The sequence below is a fragment of the Cyanistes caeruleus genome, chromosome 13, assembly GCF_971803275.1.
Source record: "Cyanistes caeruleus chromosome 13, bCyaCae1.hap1.1, whole genome shotgun sequence".
In the NCBI taxonomy this organism is placed as follows: Eukaryota; Metazoa; Chordata; class Aves; order Passeriformes; family Paridae; genus Cyanistes; species Cyanistes caeruleus.
The window spans coordinates 15,131,734-15,150,951 of NC_141713.1; the positions used below are offsets into that span (position 1 = coordinate 15,131,734).

At 41.1% G+C, this 19,218-nt stretch overlaps 2 protein-coding genes across 11 annotated transcripts in view; one reads left to right on the forward strand and one right to left on the reverse strand.

Moving 5' to 3' along the window:
* FAN1 (FANCD2 and FANCI associated nuclease 1) overlaps positions 1-19,218 on the forward strand; it is a 42,677-nt gene that overhangs the window by 16,309 nt on the left and 7,150 nt on the right. For 3 of the 7 annotated variants that reach the window (XR_015275840.1, XM_086849090.1, XM_086849091.1), the window contains exon 14: positions 430-665. Coding sequence is in view for 5 of the 7 variants with exons in the window: in XM_086849090.1 (XP_086705216.1) it covers positions 430-567 (138 nt within the window). In the remaining 2 variants the exon portion in view is untranslated. Of the gene's footprint in view, positions 1-429; positions 666-1,598; positions 1,639-4,255; positions 5,988-19,218 lie in introns of those variants that run through there. The other 4 variants (XR_015275841.1, XM_086849093.1, XM_086849092.1 and 1 more) reach the window with 3 other exon arrangements.
* The window catches only part of MTMR10 (myotubularin related protein 10), a 35,560-nt gene continuing 17,846 nt past the window's right edge, over positions 1,505-19,218 (reverse strand). For all 4 annotated transcript variants that reach the window (XM_023934143.2, XM_023934144.2, XM_086849095.1 and 1 more), the window contains 11 exons: positions 14,584-14,674; positions 12,060-12,234; positions 11,563-11,650; positions 11,303-11,391; positions 10,390-10,520; positions 10,185-10,254; positions 9,924-9,994; positions 8,877-9,046; positions 7,465-7,635; positions 6,448-6,630; positions 1,505-5,957 (listed from right to left, as the gene is read on the reverse strand). In XM_023934143.2, coding sequence (XP_023789911.2) covers positions 5,358-5,957; positions 6,448-6,630; positions 7,465-7,635; positions 8,877-9,046; positions 9,924-9,994; positions 10,185-10,254; positions 10,390-10,520; positions 11,303-11,391; positions 11,563-11,650; positions 12,060-12,234; positions 14,584-14,674 — 1,839 coding nt within the window. In that variant the 3' untranslated portion in view covers positions 1,505-5,357. The remainder of the gene's footprint in view (positions 5,958-6,447; positions 6,631-7,464; positions 7,636-8,876; positions 9,047-9,923; positions 9,995-10,184; positions 10,255-10,389; positions 10,521-11,302; positions 11,392-11,562; positions 11,651-12,059; positions 12,235-14,583; positions 14,675-19,218) is intronic.

Consider the following 19,218-nt stretch of genomic DNA (forward strand, 5'->3'; position numbering starts at 1 on the left):
TGCCTTGCATGGTAGTGGAATAGCTACTAGAAAACTATTAGACATCTCATATGTTGGAGCAACTTTTTGTGTGTTTATGATACAGAGCTGAATAACAGAAATTAGTTCTCTAGAATACCTGAGTAAGTTGCTGTCAGTATCAGCTGGAACAGCTGAGGGTGCAGACACTCAATTTCAGTATGAGAGGTGTTCATTCACCAGGGCTTCTGTCTGTGTTTTGGTGGATATTTAATATATAAAATTTAATTCTCTTACAGTTAAATTTTGAGATATGGGATAGTAATTCAGCACACACTAGACCTTCCATTGTGCTAAAATTTCTCATATTTTTCTTGCAAATAACAGCTATAAAAACCCACTTCTTGCGTGGGAGCTAATGATCCTTCAGTTCCTCCAGGGACACTTCTAACCATCCCCCTTTCCTTGTAGCTGGTGGAGGTGAAGGGCCCCAACGACCGCCTGTCTCCCAAGCAGATGCTGTGGCTGAGTGAGCTGCACAAGCTGGGGGCTGCAGTGGAGGTTTGTCACGTGCAGGACGTTGGAGGCAAGAGCAAACGCTTCAGCTGACAGAGGTTGGATGATGTGGGGAACTCGGGTGTTCTTAAAGGAACGGGCAGCACACACCAATGGCTGCTGCTGATTATTAAAAATAGTTTCTCCTGAAATTCTGGTTTCTTGGAACATTACCACAGTCCTTTTTAGCACAAAACATATAATTTGAGAAAACTGTCAGTATGATTTACTGCATGTCACTTTGCATTCAGAGGGGCAAAGCCCTTCCCTTCTCTCCACAAACTCCTGACTTACTCTCCCAGAGGTAATCTGGGGTTTGCCCAGTGAAGAGGAAGAGCTGCCTTCAGACTGGTACACCCCGAGAGCATTTCTACAATACAGAAACTGGGCCATCAGGTCCTGCTCATTTCTGTGGTGCCCTTGTGGCCTAAATTCGTTATGTTGGGCAAGTCTCCTTGCAAGGTGTGAGTTCAGCCCCTTGCCAGGATTGTCAGGTCCAGTGTGGTTCTCTGCCTGTCCCCACTTACCATTATGTATTTGAATTTTGCACTTGTACAGAAACAGATACAGGTGTTCCAGGATGGCAGAGAGTAGACCATAAAGCATTAATGCTGTTCTAATGTGCTTCTGTGTATGAAAGGATAATTTAACAGCCCCTTCTGTTGTATCTATATTGCCTGTATAAAGGGAAATATTCCTGGTAGTAGACAGGAGCAGGTCAGTGCCAAGATGACCACACTCAGTATAGTCATTTCTGCCCCACATAAATCGATGTGTTTGCTCATTCAGAAGTATGTCAGTCAACTGGAACTAAAAAGATTAATTCCCTCTTAAGATGCCAAAACCCCATGGGTTTCCCTTAATTTTAACACACCACCAATATCTTTGCTCTGGAGTCTTCATTCTCATATTGAGTAAGTTCCCTGCTATCAGAAATTCTGATCACCATGCAAACTGCAAACACTATAACAGAATATAGCAAGAAATAAGATAATTTGCACATCGTTTTTATTAATCATCTTACTATAGCACAGTATCCATGCTACTCCTGGAAAAAAACCACATACACACAGTCTTTTTTTTAGGGGAAGGGAAAGAAGACCACCCGAAGTTCACTGTGGAAAGGTACGAACTTTTATTCACTCTAATTTACTTCACATTCACAACTCAGCATCAGGATTTTATAATCTTCCTGCCACTGCTACTTTACTCAGTAAATCATTATCAGGCACAAAGGTTTTAGTTTTAGTGAAATGGTGAACTCTAAACCATCACAGCAACAGCATCAGAAACCTACTGCCTAGAGCAATTTGAGGTACAGATTTCTGTCTCTTGGTTAGAGGCAAATTTAAGATTTCGTCCTTTGCTTAAATACACGTTAGGATATTTTTGGTTTTAATATCTTTCCATCTGAGACTAAGCCAAAAGGTTTGCCCAGCTTGCTACATTTTCATTAAAACACAAGGCAGTTAATTGATCAGAGTGGTATTGCAGGCAGGTGCGCAGAAGCACACGTGCAGGCCTGGGCAGACACGCACAGTTGTCAGTGCATTTCTGGAGGCAGGACAGGTGTGACACAGGGCTGTGCCTGGAGGCTGAGGTGCCAGCGCAGTCCCAGCCCTGCACTGAGCCCAGCTGCTGCACTGGGGCTCCCCCTGTGTGGTACAAAGTCATGAGTCAGCCAGGAACAGCTGCAGTAATGCACATTTTCTACAAACACAGAAGGATGAGATGCTTGGTAGCTTTTCTACTCTTGCAACACAGAAATGGCATTTAACAGTATCTTGTTTTATGGTGAAGAGAAATTAAAATTTGAAAATACGTGTACATATATATACACAGACATATATATACACACTTGCATGTCAGTATTCTGTACACAGAAGTTAGATACATACACACACCCCAAAATTGCTTTTGAAAGCTATTAAAGATATTCAGAACAGTCCCTACTGACTTGATAAGGCAACTGTGCAGAGTGGAGAATATTTCACAATCAACACTTGGTACCTGTCTTTCAAAAGTGAATCAGAAAGCATCGAGCTGTTTAACTCAGAGGAAGCAGCAGCATCCACAGGCTCACTCCCACAGACACAGCAGCTGCTCAGATTCCTCAGCAAGGCTGTGCAACACAAGGAAGCAGAACTTTGTCTTCAAGTCTAGGGAAAGGTGGCTCCCTTCCCTTCCTCTCTGCAGGAGGTGCCCACTCAGCCTCTCTGACTCCCTTTTTGGAATGGTATAAAATTTCTTTCTAAGTCTGTTTGGCAAATAGATATTTTGACAGGTTTTATTATAAAGGCATATTAATTTTAACCCTCTCCCATGCTATATATATAAAATACAAAGACCTTCTGCAGCATCTGTACACATCTTAGAACTGAAATGTAAAAATGTCTGAAACCTCATTATAAAAGACTATTCTGTTTAAATATAGTACCCATTTTCCCCCCAAAGGGTACTAGCCTAAAGATTTTTTTAATTCCACCAGCTGCTTTTGTGGAGTAACTTATTTACACATTTTTGGTACCTTTAAACTGAAAAACTTATACTTTTAAGGAAAGAAAAGAAAAAAAAAGACTATAGTTTTAACTGTCATTTTAAAAGAAAATAAACTGGTACCAAAAGACACTAAGCACACAGGTTGAGGTCTTTATGTCAAGTATCAGGCCAGGGAAAGCAGAAAGCTAATGGGAAAAGAGGAATGGCAAAAGCAAACTAATACAAATGTTTGAATAATGAGCAAGTGAGATGACTGCTCCAGCAAGCCTGGAAATAAACACAACTGGTTTGTGGACCATTTAACATGCTCAGCTCATCTTGCAGCATAATCAGGCAATTGAGGTGAATACACGTTTTTTCCTCACAAACAGTTGCCCAGAAGCACCTGGCATTGTGTCACAACAGCCTGTGTCTGCCCACATTGTGCACAGCACACACACAACAGCTGCTTTGCATAGGAACAGGGTTTGGAAGTTTTGGAAGGTAAAAAAGGAAGTCCTCCTCCCCTGACATTGTTCACCCTTGCATTTGCCTTGCCTTGCTTCCCTCTCCCAACTCCAGCAGTGCAAGCAAGGCACAGCCTTGGAGGTCAGGGAACAGCCTGGCAGCCAAACCCCACTTTTGTGATTTAGGCTGTGCTGAAGATCAGTTTGGGTTTACAAACAAAGATCTCCAAATCCTATCCCCTCCCCTTTTTTTAAACTCAAATACACTGCGTAATCCCATCCTGCAGCTTTCTTTTTTCCCCATTGAGAAAACAGAACAGCTGAGTCCATCATATATAAGGCCTTTAGTGCCTTAACTGGTGAGGCAGCACTGGATGGATGGATGGATGGATGGATGGATGGATGGATGGATGGATGGATGGATGGATGGATGGATAGAGGCTCAGTGTCAGTTCAACAGCATTGGTGTTTATACAGAAATAATTTAATACACAGTACAGCCTCACTGCTCAGAGAAGGCAGCTGACAGGAGCCTTATCCTATGAGAATGACACATCACTGTTTGTCCGACCTCCTGGAATTCTTCACACTGCTGCCTTTCTCCCTGTGAGTCCTCTTATGGACAGCATCCAAGGAGAGGCAACATTTAAAAACGTTTCAGAACAAGGAGGAGGCTGCTACATTAAGCAGAGGGAGGCTGTTGGATGTAATTCCCTCAGGGGGTGCTTGTTCATTGCACTGTCCCTGTGGATGTGCAGTCTGCAAAAAGAAGGCACCACTCACTGCTCTTCTTGCAGCACCTGCCTACCAGTGACTGCAGCACCTGCACCCCTCATGGAACTGGCATCGAGGAAGCCAGCAGGGCTCAGGTATGAGTTCTGCTGAAAGCTACTTCATCCTGCAAAAAAATGAGAAGGGGGTTGGCAGGGACTGGAATCTCTGCAGGGATACAATGCTGAGAAGTCAAGGTGCTCTTATAAAAAGGTGAGGAACTTGTGGGACTTATAAACAAGCTTAACCTTAAAAAAGAGAACACCTGCTGTTTCTTTTGGATGCCTGTTGTTTCCAGAAATGGAGAGGGGGAAGCAGGGGATGGAACAGGAACTTGCCACAACAATCTGTTTTAAAAAGTTGGGGGGGGGTGTCAGCTGCATTAGAGTAATCCTGCTACTGTTTCCTCCCAATTGAAGGCACTTCTAAAGCTACTACAATACCATATCTACAGTAAATGTTATAAGGTTAACAGTGCATTGTCCTGATGTGGATTCCTATAGTCTAAAGTCAAGCTCATGACAAAGAGCACAAATCTGACTAATTGTTAATGAATGTATTTTGGGGAGACAAAGAAAAGGGAACAACCCCTTCCATGGATACACTGCATTAGCACAATGTAGGGTGATCGGTCATGGAACCTTAGTATGTTTGTATCTATGCAAGTAAGTATTACTCCTGAAGAGGCAGTCTGATAAAATAGTATATTCCCAGATTTCAGCTGTCAGTTCATCTCCACTGCACTACTTTGGCTTTCCAAGCTGTTTTATCAAAGGGTCACTTCAGTCGCTATCTGGGAAAACAAAGGCATTTCAAGCAGAACCCTTACTAATGACCAAACCAAGCCTTTCAGTTAGATAATGAAACACTCTATCACTTGTAATGAGCCAAACCCCCAAGAACAGGAGGAATTGGGGAGCAGAATCCCCAGCAGATGAGAACTACTGAAGACAAAATTGTGCGATTTGAAGCATGACTTGCCTTGCTTTTAAATATTTGTGCAAATCTTACGTAACGTTTGTATATAAAAATTATTACAGCTTTCAATGCCGCATTTAGCAGTGTTAAGTTAGGAAAGACAAAATGATATGCTGTATTCTCCCCAAACCTTGAAACCTCCACATCACCTCAGTCTTCATTTGCAAGTGTCTCGGTGGATAGCCAAATTTTGGCACCACTTAAAAATTTGCTTAAAGGTGTTCCCAAAATGCTCCGTCTGCATAGGTTCCCTACAGGAGAAAATGGGAATGAGGAGGAGAGAAAGTCTGGGGTGCCTGAGGTGTCATTTAAACCATTTGCTCTGAAGTACATCCTGCTTTGATCCAGTTCTGAGCAGTGGCCTTGCAAGGAGGAGTTGCTCTTGTACTGCCGCAGGCTGCGGTTTAACATGTCCACCTCATCCGCCAGCAAAGAAACTCTGTGGAAAGCGGTGATGGAGCCCCCGTGGTTGATCTGGGCCTCGGGAACCCATCGGAAGTAGCAGAGTTTCCACAGTTTTATTTGTGTTCCAGAGAGATGGGGCAGAATGACACCGTGCAAATCAACGGGCTTTGCAAACCAGTCTCTGAAGTACTGCTCCATACTGTGGCTCTGCCCCTCTGCTGGCTGGAAAAAGTCTGGCTTCAGTTTTAGTATCAGAGAGTTTCTTCTTGGAAGGAACTCCTGCTCACCAATGACTCCGTTTTTTAGTGCTGGGGGGACACCTCGCAATGTGGAGCTGTAGTTTTTCTGCAGAAAATAAACACTGGTAATTTTCCAGTTCTGCGTTCATTGGAATAGTAAATTTCCCTGAACTGCCAGGGTGCATCATCCAGAGAAATGCTGTAACCTTTAAATAGGTCTGAGTCACTACTGCGGGGCTCACAGGGCAAGCTGTGGCCTTTAGAAAGAAACACATACGGTTTTTTGTAGCAACAAATGATTGACTTATAATCAGTATTTACTGAAAATACTGACAACCCTGGGGAAAAAGCAGCCTGTCATCACTTTTCCAAAGGTGAAATAATGCAAATGTTGGCAATGACTCAGCCACGTCGGAAAAGTCCTAAAACACAAAGCTCAACAATTTACATCTTTACTTCTACAGAAAATAATTTCTTTAGGCTGGGAAGCCAAGAAATTGAAGGCTCCTACTGCTAATCCAAGGGCACCTGCAGCCTCCCCAGCACAACCCCTGAGTGTGAGCACAGCCTCAGCCCCTCAGAGCCCCCCCAGTTACCTTGGAGCGCTTGAAGGTGCGGGGGGCCCCGTTGTGCACGCTGGGCGTGCTTTTCCCGATGTACAGCGGGTTGTGGAACAGCAGCCGGTCCCGGCTCGTGAACTGAAGAGACCAGTCCCAAACACACGGGAACCTGAGGCCTTTCTCATCACCCAGCTGAATATTTTTGCTTATAGCAAATTCCTGCAAGAATTTAACATTCAGGCAGATTAAAATCAAAGAAAATGGGCTTATTCATCAATTTTAAAGCCAGCATGTAACTAGTGGGCAAAGAGGAGCAGGGTAGCACAACAGAGCAGCAAAGCAACTGAAGAAAACAATTGCTTTGCATTTATGCAGTTACTTTTCAAATATATTAAATTGTTTGTTGGCTTACTCTTAACCCCCAAACTGGCATTTTGAGAGTTCACCAATAGTTTCTCAATGCTCTACTTCCTTGTAAGGTAGCTACTTACAATTTTAAAGGGAAAATATTTAACAAAATAAGTAAGTTTCACTTTTATCAGCCATCAAATGTTTTTTACATACAGTTCTGATAAGCTCCAGTTTTCAAAATCAAATTTAAGTTTTCAGTTTTCTAAATGCCCCATTGTGCATTACTATTGGAACTTCATGCAGCATCTCCAACTTTTTCAACCATTCAAACAATTATGTCAAGAGATTTCAAAGTTTGCCTGAAGCATGAAATTCTATTTATTGCCTGTCATTCTACTTTCTGAGTTCCAGATACAGATTTGCTTCCTAGACAAGTACAAATAACTATGTAGAGTAGCAACATTTTCCTAGGAAAACAACAAAGAAATTCAATAGACTTTCTTCTTGAATAGTTACTCACTGTCTCTCCACAGATCACCTGAAAGTGAGGATTGTATTAACCTGGGGACCTGAGTGTTTTGCCCCAGAAATAGTGTGACAATTTGAAGGACACACAGGAAGCTTTAGCTGGGATGCTGTTATTTCCAGGGGGGCAGGCTGCAGTCTCCTGATGGACAAGCAGGTGCAGCCCCTCCTACTCACAGTGCTTTCCTTGACTCGCTGGTGAGGGCAGTTGAAGAGGAAGGTGCCGAACAAGGAGATGCGGGCGCTGTCGTACAGGATGGTCAGGTACACTTCAGAGAACTCAAAGGCTGCTGGGTATTGTTCCAGCAGCTGCCAAACACAGTCAAGGAACATCAAGAACAAAGGAGACTGGGAAAAGAAACAAGGAATTACCAGATTTAACATAAGCTTTTCCCAAATCATACCAATTTCTTTGCAGTTATGGTATTTGGTGGTACCACTGAGTAAACCATAGGGTAAACTATTTGCATTTTTCATGATTCTATGCAACTGTCACATCTGTATTCCTGCTTAGCCACTTCTTTCTCAGTGCTGCCTTTGCACAGTTTTCCCTTCTGTGTAAGTCAGTCAGTTCTTTCCTGGGTTCCCCTCATACTCATGCAGCTACAAAAATCCTTTCTGCCATCTATGTCCCTCATCATTTCCAAATTAGTGCTTCCTTGCCACTTGGCCTTGTTTTTACAATGTATTTATTTCCTTGTTTGAAATGACTGGAGAGTTTATGATTCTGCCACGTTCATTTCTCACCACATTTTCTAGCTCTTTTCCATAGCAGTCCATGAATGGCAAAAGTATAAACAATCATTTATGTAAAGTTTTAGAAATATTTTCCCCTTCCCATTTACACTCTTCAGTTTATCCTGTCCTAGGGCCAAAATAACTGTTTTTCATTATTTCCCTCTTGGCATCTCATTTCTTAATTTCCCTTCATGTATTTTCTCCACTTGCTGCTCAGTGCCCTTGATTCCTCTGTGGGTTCCACACCCTGGGGATGTTCCTGTTCTGTGACTCTGAGGTTCCTAACCTGGGTCCTCTATGCTTCCACCTGCAGTTAGCAGTCCCTCTTTTGCCATGAAGAGGCCAAACAGGATGAGCTGGCAATGCTGGAAGCTGAGCCCTGTGCTCCCCCCTCCTTCCACCTCCTGACAGCTCATGCAGCTGTGGGGCTTCTCCAGCAGCTCCCTGCTCTGAAAGCACTGCAGAGTGCTAACACCACAGGGATGGAAACAGGGATTGGTAAAACACACAGCAAAACCACCCCCTCCAACCCCACTCCTCACCTCCTTCCATTTCAAACTGAAACGTGAGCTGTGCTATTGTTTGTACCAGTGAGATGCTTTCATGTGTAACCCTGAAGCAACATAAAATCCCATTGGGTTGCACCTGGTATTTCACAGATTCTCACACAGCGTCAGAGGGTAAAGAAAAGATATCTCTGCCCTGGAAAAAGACTTACTTCCTCTGATACTATTTTAATGAGACTTGAAAGTATTAAAACATATTTTTACTTTCAGATTTCTGTAGGAATAAACGTTCAGGATGATATCAACCATATACTGTGATCATATGCAGATACAATTAATTTTTACCTCTTTGTCAGATCTCTTTAAGTGGTTACACCTATCTAAAAATTGATATCCTGCCATGACCCATTCTTTCTGTATTAAGCTTTGAAATCCAACAATTGTTCGAAAATAGGGATCCAGCATGACTTGAATGAGAGAAGCTGCAAGACAGCTCAGGTCCCGTCCCTCTTCCTCTGCAAATAACACAGAATGTACAGAATATATAAGGTAAATGCACATGTAAAGAATTAGATTTCAAAGAGCAAAAAGGTGCAACTTGGTCCTGTGTTTTTCTTAGAATATACTTTTTCCCGTGTTTTTCTTTAAAATATACTTTTATAGTTGTTTTAATTTTTCTCATAATTAAAAAAACCCCAACAAACTAGAAGAAAATCACACTTTTTTCTTAATCTGAGACTTACACTATAGGGCTCCTGCAGCATCCAGCACAGCAGTGCATTCATCAAGAACAAAATACCCACTCAACTGCCTAGTACTTAAACCAAGATGTGCTGAGGAGAAGGGTGTTCATACTGCTAGAATTTTTCAACGTTTTTCCACCCTGAAGCAATTTTTGGAAGGCCATTATATGGGAAGAGTGGGATATTCCAGCTGGACAGTTCTTGTAAAAACTAAGGAAATTACAGAATTACAGATATGAGCAAGTTTTCCAGTATCTTTTCTTCTAAAATACCTGTTTGCACAGACACAAGGAGTGGGCACTGAGTGAAATAGTTTTGTCTATAGAACCTCTGAATTAAACTGATATTGTTTATGCAGGGACTATTAGCCCAATTAACTCAGTACAAAGGTTCACCCTAAGGTTTTGATTCTATCTTTGTCAGAACAAAACCCACAAAGACTCAAAGCAAAATATTCCTTTGATGCTAAGGACTATACTACAGTTCAGACACATAACAAAATTATTTTTCCTTATAGTTCCCCAAATGCCTGAGATATTTAGGCGTCATGGGGTTTATGTATAAAGATTACAGTTGATTTTATCTAAATCTGTTTATCTACATTATCACAGTAATGCAAATAATTACAGTATTCTCTGTGTAGTATTACCTTGAAGAACTACAGAAACGTGCTTACACTCCATCATATAGACAAGCTCAGCAGAATGCTTAAGAAAGGCTCTAGACAGGAAAAGAAAGTGATTTAACAATTAACAGAAATTCACACTCTACAAGAAAAAAATATTTGAGTAATCTATATTTATCTAACTTACATATTAAAACAAACAATCCTTCAACTGCTGCACTGCTCACTTACAGTGCTGAAAGCTTTGAACATTCCACTGAACATTGTTTTATTAATGGTACCAACCTAATGTACTCTAACCAGTGAGTGTTTTCCAGTGAGGACAGCCACTTCTCTTCGGTTTCATCAAAAGGCTCTGCAACAGGGACAGTAATTACATTGCAGAACAACTTCCAGTAACAGTCCCTATCAGCCAGGTCAATTAAAATTCACCTTGTTTTCCTGCATGTCAGGAAAACAATCCCCAGAAAAGAAGGAAAGCCCAGCATACCATTGACACAGAGCTGTTTGAGTTTGATGTGTGCAGCCTGGATTTCCTGGATGTTTGGGAGACACTTGTCCAGGTCAGATTTGTAAACATCACTTCTCAGGGGATGGCTTCGAGTTATGGCATTACAAATCCTGCAGGAGAAGAATCAGCAGGTTTATTGTTGGAGAGAAGAAACAGTCTTTCAGGAAACGTGCCACTGTCTAACTCCAAACAATTAAACACACATAAAGCATGCACCTTGTTCTAAAAAAATGTTTACTGGTTCATTACTGGAGATACATTTCTCCTGCCATAAAGGTACTGACTCAAACATTTTTGGTGTCTGAATGGGTTTCAGCTAAAACTCAGAACTCCAGCCTAACACACAATGCAGGTGTTTGCACTACTAAAAAAAGTCACACTACAAATTAAACCAAAGAACAAAAACCACTAAGCTTGTAAACTACCTACACAAGGCACTAAATGGCTTCAGTCTTTCATTAAGGACAGTGCATGACAAATACTTCACAGAAATACCGTGTGCATTGTGACACTGAATCTATTGAATTGTGTTTCCCAATGCCACAAATGAAGGGGTTTTTTTTTACTGTCTTGCTGAAGGAGGTAAGAAAATCTCCACCAATGTAAGCTGTATTACAGTGAATCTGATCCTTTTATCAATAAATTCTGTCATCTGAATGATTTGCCCCCTAAAAAATAAACATACCTTAAAACCTGAAAAGTTATTCAGTATTTGAAACTGGAATGGCCTTGAATAAAAACTGTGCCAGAGAACAGTCTGTTCAAAGTTTTCTCATGGCAACACTGCGTGTCACACAGGGCCACCTCCACTGCCACCCACTGCTGTGTCACACAGTCATCACTGGTGTTATCCTAATCCCCTGAATGAAGAGTGACACAACAAATCATTTACCTTTGATCAATTCTTCGCTGCTGCAATACATCTTTAATGTTGGCCATTCTCACAAGGGCACTCCCGTTAGGGTGATTCCAGGACCATACCTAACATGGGGAAAAAACACAAGAAACAACAAAATCTTGCAGGTTAGAGCTATTCTGTACAATTTTTTTCATTACTACTATGCACAGAACTCTGTTAATTGGCATGTGCAGCCCCAAGTTGAATACTGTGCCATGACCAGGAGCAAGGACCAGAACAAAGAGGGCACTTACAGGCATTCGCCTCCCAATGAAGGAGTAGGAGTACAGCTTCAGGTCTTGATCTGCTAAGGAAGACGGAACCACAAAATATTCTGGAAGGCTTGTGGAAAAAAAAAAATAAATAAAAAAAGGTTACTTTTCCCTGTGTTTTTTACCATCTTCCCTCTTGCTGCAGTGCAGTGTCACCAGAGCAGCCCCTGGGCGTGGCTGCTGCTGTCCCGTGTGAGGGCTCAGCCACAGCACCAGCACAGCCCCGAGGAAACTGAGAAACTGCATGTCCCACATGGAGTACAGAAGCACCAAAGCAATGCATGCCAAAACATGACATTTCCTTTAGGAACACGACATTGCCTTTAGGGAAGAGACTTGCAGCAGCTTTCACCTGGGGGCCTCTCCAGAGAGCAGCACAATTGAGAGGTGCAGTGCACAGCTGGGTGCAACAGAGGCCGTGGGGCACACAGGACAAGACAGCCCAATTCCCTCCTGCTGGTGTCCCAAGAGACACTTACCAAGTGGAGATCATATAACCTTCATTGACTGAGCACACTCTCCACTCAGATGCACCTGTCCTTTTGATTTCTCTATCCCAATCCGAGTAAGTTTCAAACAAAGGAGTCTGCTGAGCACTGACACTGCCGATGCCACTGCCACCACCTCCTGGGTCTATGCCATTCACCTTCTTTGCTAGGAAAAAGAAAGTCATCAATGCCCATTAAAAAAAAATAAAAATCAAACTCTTCACCTTCCTAAGTACAAAAATAAGCCATTAGCATCAGGACTAGTATTATCTATATAACCTACTGCTGGATTACAAGAAAGTGGTGATTTAATGACAGCTTGCTGACACATGAAGATGTCAATGTATATTTTCCCTGCAATTTCATTAGAAAGCAACATAAAATTGGCCTGCTGTGCTGCTTGATAGAAGCCAAGGCATACTGGTACTCAGGAAAAAATGTTATCTCTAGTCACAGGCTTTCTTTCTTCAATGTGCCAAAGTTTGCAACATTTTAAATACATGAACCCTTTATAGGCTACCCATTAATAGCTACCATGTCAAGAAAGCAAAATAAAACTTATATAATTTCAGCAACTTTAAATAACTGCTGTATTAATAGAAAATAAAAGAAATGGAAGGCCATGTTAAAATACTGGGGTTTCTATATAGATTTATATCCACACAAAAAGCTAGCATATCATTTTGTGTCTTGGGACCAGGAGCTTAGAGAAGCTGTTACTACACAGAAGGATCTGGCTCTGCTGATCATTCTTTAGATGCCAAGAGGACAGTCAGCTGTGTCAAAAAGAAATTACATTTTGTTTCTTGACACTTGAGGTACATTTTCAGATGGAAGTGGAATAAACTGAAAGTCAGCCCTGTGGCATCCCCCACGAAAGCTCTGAGCCTTAGCAAGAGCCTGCCCAAAGGAAGCAGAACAGCCTCACAGCTCTGCTGACGTCCCATAACTTGTGTGGTTTCTGCTTTCTGTAGCTGCCAACTTCATTCTTGCACTGGCACTCTGGCTAATTAGGACTTTCAGAAGAAAACAGGACTAAAATCAGACTGAAGTAGTTCTTCAAAGATGATAAACAGAGAGATACAATCATTACAAAAAGAGTGAATTTTCCTGTTTAACGGCAGGATATATAACTATCAAATATAGCCTGGGAAAAAAACAATGTACACATACACCAGAGCAATGCAGGCTTTTTATGTTCCTCAGGAAGCACAAAGACAGCATTTCACCTTTACTTTACTGGGAGTAGCAGGGATAGAGAGTCATTAAATAGCACTGGAATTGCAAGAGCAAAGCCAGAGATCTATGGGACAAACACCAGGGCTCACAACAAGAACACCCCAACCCAAAAGAATTTCAAATTCTCTTAGGAACTGCAGCATGGCAGAACAACTCTCCTTTGCCATTCTGGTCTGCTGTTCCAGAGAAACATTTTTACCCACCTTATGTAATTCTTCCACTAGGTATTTTTCCATATAGCAAATGGTATTTTAAAGACAGAGTAAAGGCAACTTTGTGACAGCCCGACCTTTTATTGCAATTTTATCCACAAATTGGCTTCCTCCCTAGTACTTTATAACATGAAAATACATGGACCTTAATAATTGCCCAAGCTTTATGAGGTAAGAAATTCCATGTGTAATCATGTGTGCAACATAATCACATGCACACTTATTCTCGTGCATGCACAGGGCAGCCATAGAGGCACCTGGATGAAAACCATGCATTGTTTTGCAAATTTGAAGGCCTGATCTCATATTTCCACAAGGTTCATGTTTTGTAACAGGCAGATCAGTGGTTTCTAGTGGCAGCTGCTGAGTTGAGATGTCAGTACCACAGCTCTGCAGCAGCAGCATGCTCTGTGGGGAGGCCTGTCACCCTACAACTGATGGCTCTCGGCTGTGTCTCGGCTGGGGAACACTCAGCAGTGACCGCACAGCATTACGCTAGAAATCAAGTTCCAAAGGCATCTTTGCAGGCTTACCTAACTGACAAGGTTCAGTTGGAGATTGGCCTTGAGCAGAGAGGGTGTGCTCCAACTCAGCAGGGGTGGTGGAGGTTTTGAGTGGTAAGAACTGCCTAGTAAGCCTCTAGGAAAGAAGGTATGGAGTCCCAAGTTGCACAAATCCTCCTGCAATACCACCAGAAGAGAAACTTATTCCCAAAAGAAGGGCAGGTGAGCAAGCCTGCCTGATGGGACACTCACTGGGTACCCAGAGTACCAACACATACAACAGGAGGATGGAAGCGTGAACTGAGAAACAGGAGTTCATGCTGGCACAGTTTGGCTTTGTTTCAGACAGGAAAGACATTGCTTTGGATTTTGGCCATTAATGTCTATCCCAATGAATGACTTATAACTGTAAGCAAGAGGTTGGGTGCAGAACAAGCCGATTTTGTTACCTTTGGAGAAAGCCTTAAACGCTTTTTGCCACTGCTTCTGGACTGAAATCTTACTAAGAGTACATATTACAAAACAGGAAAAAAAGCACAATCCAAGTACTTTCATCCTTACCTGGATTATGATATATTTCCCCAACGTACTCAAATGCAAAGAGAAGCTGAAGATCCGTTGGCTGAGAATAATGAGCTATTGCAAGGCACACCTAGGAAAGAGACATTTATTACTGTTATTTATATATCTATATAGACAAAAAAAATATTGCCCTTAATTGCAAGAGTGTCAAATATGCAAAGCTGTGAAAAACCTAAAAATCAGTCTTTTGATATTTTCTTTAATGGAAAGAGTACCTCTCAATCCAGCAGAAGAACCTAAGAGCACACAGGGTCACTTCTAAAGGTCCAACCTAGCACTGTTCTGACAGCAGCCAGCAATCAGTGCTTAGGGAAGAGGGGAAAAACACAGAAATACCATAATGGAATTTTACCAAGACAATTTTTAACGATTAGCAGTTCAAGCATGTCCTGAACTAAAATCAAGTATCAGTATTTAACAGCATTTGACAGATATTTCAGCTACAATATTGTCAGTTGGGCCAGTAGGTTTTTCATGGGTGACTTCCTTTTAAAAAATCTTATTGGTTCTTTCCCTAAGATTATTAAGATTGAGACTGCAGCACATGATTTAGGATTAGATCCTAGACTTAAAATTTCATCAAGCATTTCTAGTCAGTCTCTTTGAATGTAGATACTCACCAATCAATACAAAAGATTTGACAAAAACCCTTATGTCTAGAAGAATCAAATTCAAGAAGAAAAAAGAAAATACTATGTAGACATTGGTGCTATTATTCTTCGAATTTCAGGACATGAATGGAGTCATTAACTTTGTCCTCTTCCCTCAGTATTTGCTTCTGCATTTTACTAAACTGTACCTTTTAACCAGGGACAAAGACATAGCGTAAGCCCACATTCTTACCACCTAAGTTTTTTTATTTTCTGTCTTCCCATCAACTTTTCCCAACTTTTCATATTTAGAAACACATTTTCAAAATTTACTGTGTTTAACAGTTTTAAATATTATTTTTGAAAAATATCCTGTGCATCCAAGAAATTGTTTTCTGTTAGTGAAGGAAAGTGTCCTTATTGTGATAGAACAGAAAGATTTGCACCACAGAACTGAAGGAACACCAGTGCTGGAAGCACTGGGCAGTGGGAACAAAGCTCAAAAGCTCAGTTGTGCTGAGATCTGCATGGAGAAAATTGCTGTATTTTTATTGTTTGTAATGCAATATACATAGTGTCATGGTATATGTATTTTTATATACTTTGGCTTTTGATGGGGACAGTCCTCATTATTTATAAAACCAGTAATGACAGTAGACTAACTTGAGCTGAAAATGTTGTTTCACAAACACTCAACAAAAAAATTCCAGTCGAGTCTCAGAACAACAGTTTCTTTAACTGTTCTCCCCACACTTTCAGTTCTACAGTGAAACTGCAAAGGAAAATAGAGGACAGAACATTCCAGGGGTGACCACCCCGCAAAAAACCCAAACAGTACAAGTGTCCCCTGGAGAACAGTACAGCAGGACTTTCCTAATGAACATTTACAAGTTCATTTCCAGAATTTGATAAAAGTTTTAATGACATAACTGGAAGCCATGCACATTTTACTAAATCTTGTTATTTCAGTGTACAAACCAAAGCAGAAGCAGCCAGCTATTGAACAATATTTGGCTAATTCTAACAGATTACTTTTGGCTATCATTCACAATAAAACAAAATGGAAATCTGTGTATATGCACATTTTGACTTCCATTTTTCTATGTAGCTTTTCACTACAGTAACTGATGCTAGCAGAACTACACCTCATCTTCATTGATGGAGTGAAAGTTGAAAGCCTTTTACTATGCTGATCTACTCTCAAGGCTTCAGGACAAACTGCAGGAAAAAAAAATCCATCATGCTGCCAAATAACACAACAAATACAGTAAAACCTATTTTTAAATAGGCAGCAGCTGAAGTCTCTGTCATTTGCTTGCCACCTTTGAAAAAAGGAGTGTGTGTGCACTGTGTGAAGAGGGATAAAATGGTGGTGGTGGGGAGATAGTAACCATCCAGATCTAGTTCCCCACAAATAATATGAGACCACAGTTGTGCTTTTAAATAAAGCAGGAGCTGGAAAATGCTCTGGGTGTTCCATGGAATAGATGTAACTCACCATGTATTGCATGGGTGAAACAGTCCATCCACAGGTTCAGGACCTCTGTTTCTCTTATTTTAAGAAGTGATGGATTTATCCTGCTATTGCCTCTGTTGTTACATTTTAGAAAAATTCCACTCATACACTAAGCAAGTACTAAAGAAATACTAATTTTCTGTTTATTCCTCATTAAATCCCTATAATAGGTTTATTGTCTCAGAGATTCAGAAGACAAGCACATTCCACAGATCTCAGCAGATTATGGCCATAAGTAAAAGGCTCTAAACTGGAAGACAAACATGTTTTACAGGAAGCGTTCATATCAAACTTAAAAATGTTTGGTATTCTTGCCAATTTACAATTGTGTAAAGCCAAAGATATTTAGGCTCAGACAAAAAACAAGAGAATAGGCTGCTTGTTGGAAAGTTCATTTATTAAAAGCAGTAAACACAATGGCTGTAGTTATTTCATAGTACAAAAGCCATTTCCCTATGTCAGTGTCCCCTGTTCAACCCCTAGCTGAGAAAAATAAATTATACTTTCAGGGCACACCCTCCTCTTCCAACAGGAATTTTACCAAGGGCAAGAGCTTCAAAGTATTGCTAATGCTCTTGCAGAAGAGTTGTGAACAGCAACATTTCAGATGTGCTAAATTAGCACAGCCCTGCATTTTCCCTCTTTCCTTAACCCAGGCTACCTGGCTTGTGAACACTGGAAAAATACTGTTTTCCATTGCTACTGCAATTCCTAGCCCAAGCAGACACCTGTGGTAGGAAGTCATACAGGCAGGACTACATCAAGTTCCACAAAAAGGTTTTGTTCATTTTCCTAGGTTGGAAAAGCTATTGGGAAAAATAAGCATTCAGCCTTAAGAGAATTATTAAAATTCATCTGTATATTTTAAAATACCTTTTACCTTTGCCCAGGGAAGTTGTGGCTGTGGCATCCCTGAAGTGTTCAAGACCAGGACAGGGCTTTAAAAAACCTGGTGTAGTGGAAGGTGTCCCTACCCATGGCAGGGGGGCGTGGAATGAGATGAGCTTTAAGGCCCTTCCAACCCAAACCATTCTGAATCTGTGATTCTGTAAGTTTACTTCTAAAAAAGTTGTCTTCATTCTCTCCAAAGACAGTACATTATGCATTCCCAGTGCCTTGAAACAGTACCAATTTTGTGATCTGTATAAACAATTAGAACAATTAGAACAAGGTAATAGAGTTGGGAGGCAGGAGGAACACATTAGAACGGGTCAGGACTGTTTGTCCAAAACTCTTAAGAGTTTCATATTATTGTTCATAACAATTAGGGAAATAAAATGTTCCCCTCTATCCCAAGTGTTATGACGTAGGAAAGGCTACTTTTGATTGCACAGGAAACAAGATTTGAGATAAAAAATTTTCCTTCTGTTTTGATCGAGCATGTGATTCTGAAACAGCTCTTATTCAAAAAAGCCTCCTGAAGGAAAAGAACTGAGAGAGCTGCAGAAGAGAAGGGGATAAGAAGATGGAGATATACTCATGAAGGCACAGGGGGTGTGCCACTCCAGGGCACTGCCAAGATCCATGTGCATGGTGAGGCAATCAACACTGGCCATCACCTAACAGTCAGAAGATCTACAGCCTCACCTTTTAATACATTTTATTTTCTCAGTCTAATGTCAAATGCTGCAGTGCCTAACAAATAGCAGGAGTTTACATTTTGACTGTTTGCTGTCATTTTTGGAACAAAATAATTCCTTTCCTCTAAGGAATGTGAAATGCTCCTTTTTTTGCACCGCCTAACTTAAGACTTCCCCAACTTGCTTACCCTTGCTTCCCCATCCTCCACTTCCTCCCACACCCATCTGGCTTTCCTTCCTTTGGAGGCTCTATTGCTTTATTTTAGAGACAAAACAAAATTAAACTGCTAAACAGTGATGAGTGCAAATTTCCATTCCTTCTATTTTTCCTTAACGCTTGTTTCCCAAATATCCACTAATAAAAATGAGGAAGAAAATATTTACCTGGCTGGCTAATGCTGAGACAGTATTTTATTAGCATGTCTTGGCTGCAACAAGTACTGAGGGTATTTTTCTAACAGAACTGATTTTTAAGCTGCTCCATAATAAATTACCTGAAAATAAATGAATGTGTTCTCATAATGTTTATGCTCAGAGGCAAAGAAAAACGCCTCTGAAAGTTCTGCCAACATTAGCCACGTATCTACGTGTAGTCAAGTCAGACTGTCCGCATCAGAAGCCTGCTTTCAAACTCGGATTTTTCAAACTTCTTTTCACAGCATCCAAAAAGATCCTTGGAAAGAGGATCTTTCTGAGATCTCAAGGAGAGACTTGGAATAATCTCTATTCTAGTAAGGAAGCTTAATTGGTTATTCTCCCTTATGTCCTGCTCAGCAAATAGAGACACTTCCTTAGGAACAGATTACACTCTCTTTGCCAAAACCAATTTATGTCACTGGATGCTGCTGAGTATTTCCAGTACGTGCAAGGAACTATGTTTGAAACAAATTACTAAACTGCATAAAGTTAGCATCTGTTGTCCTAACTA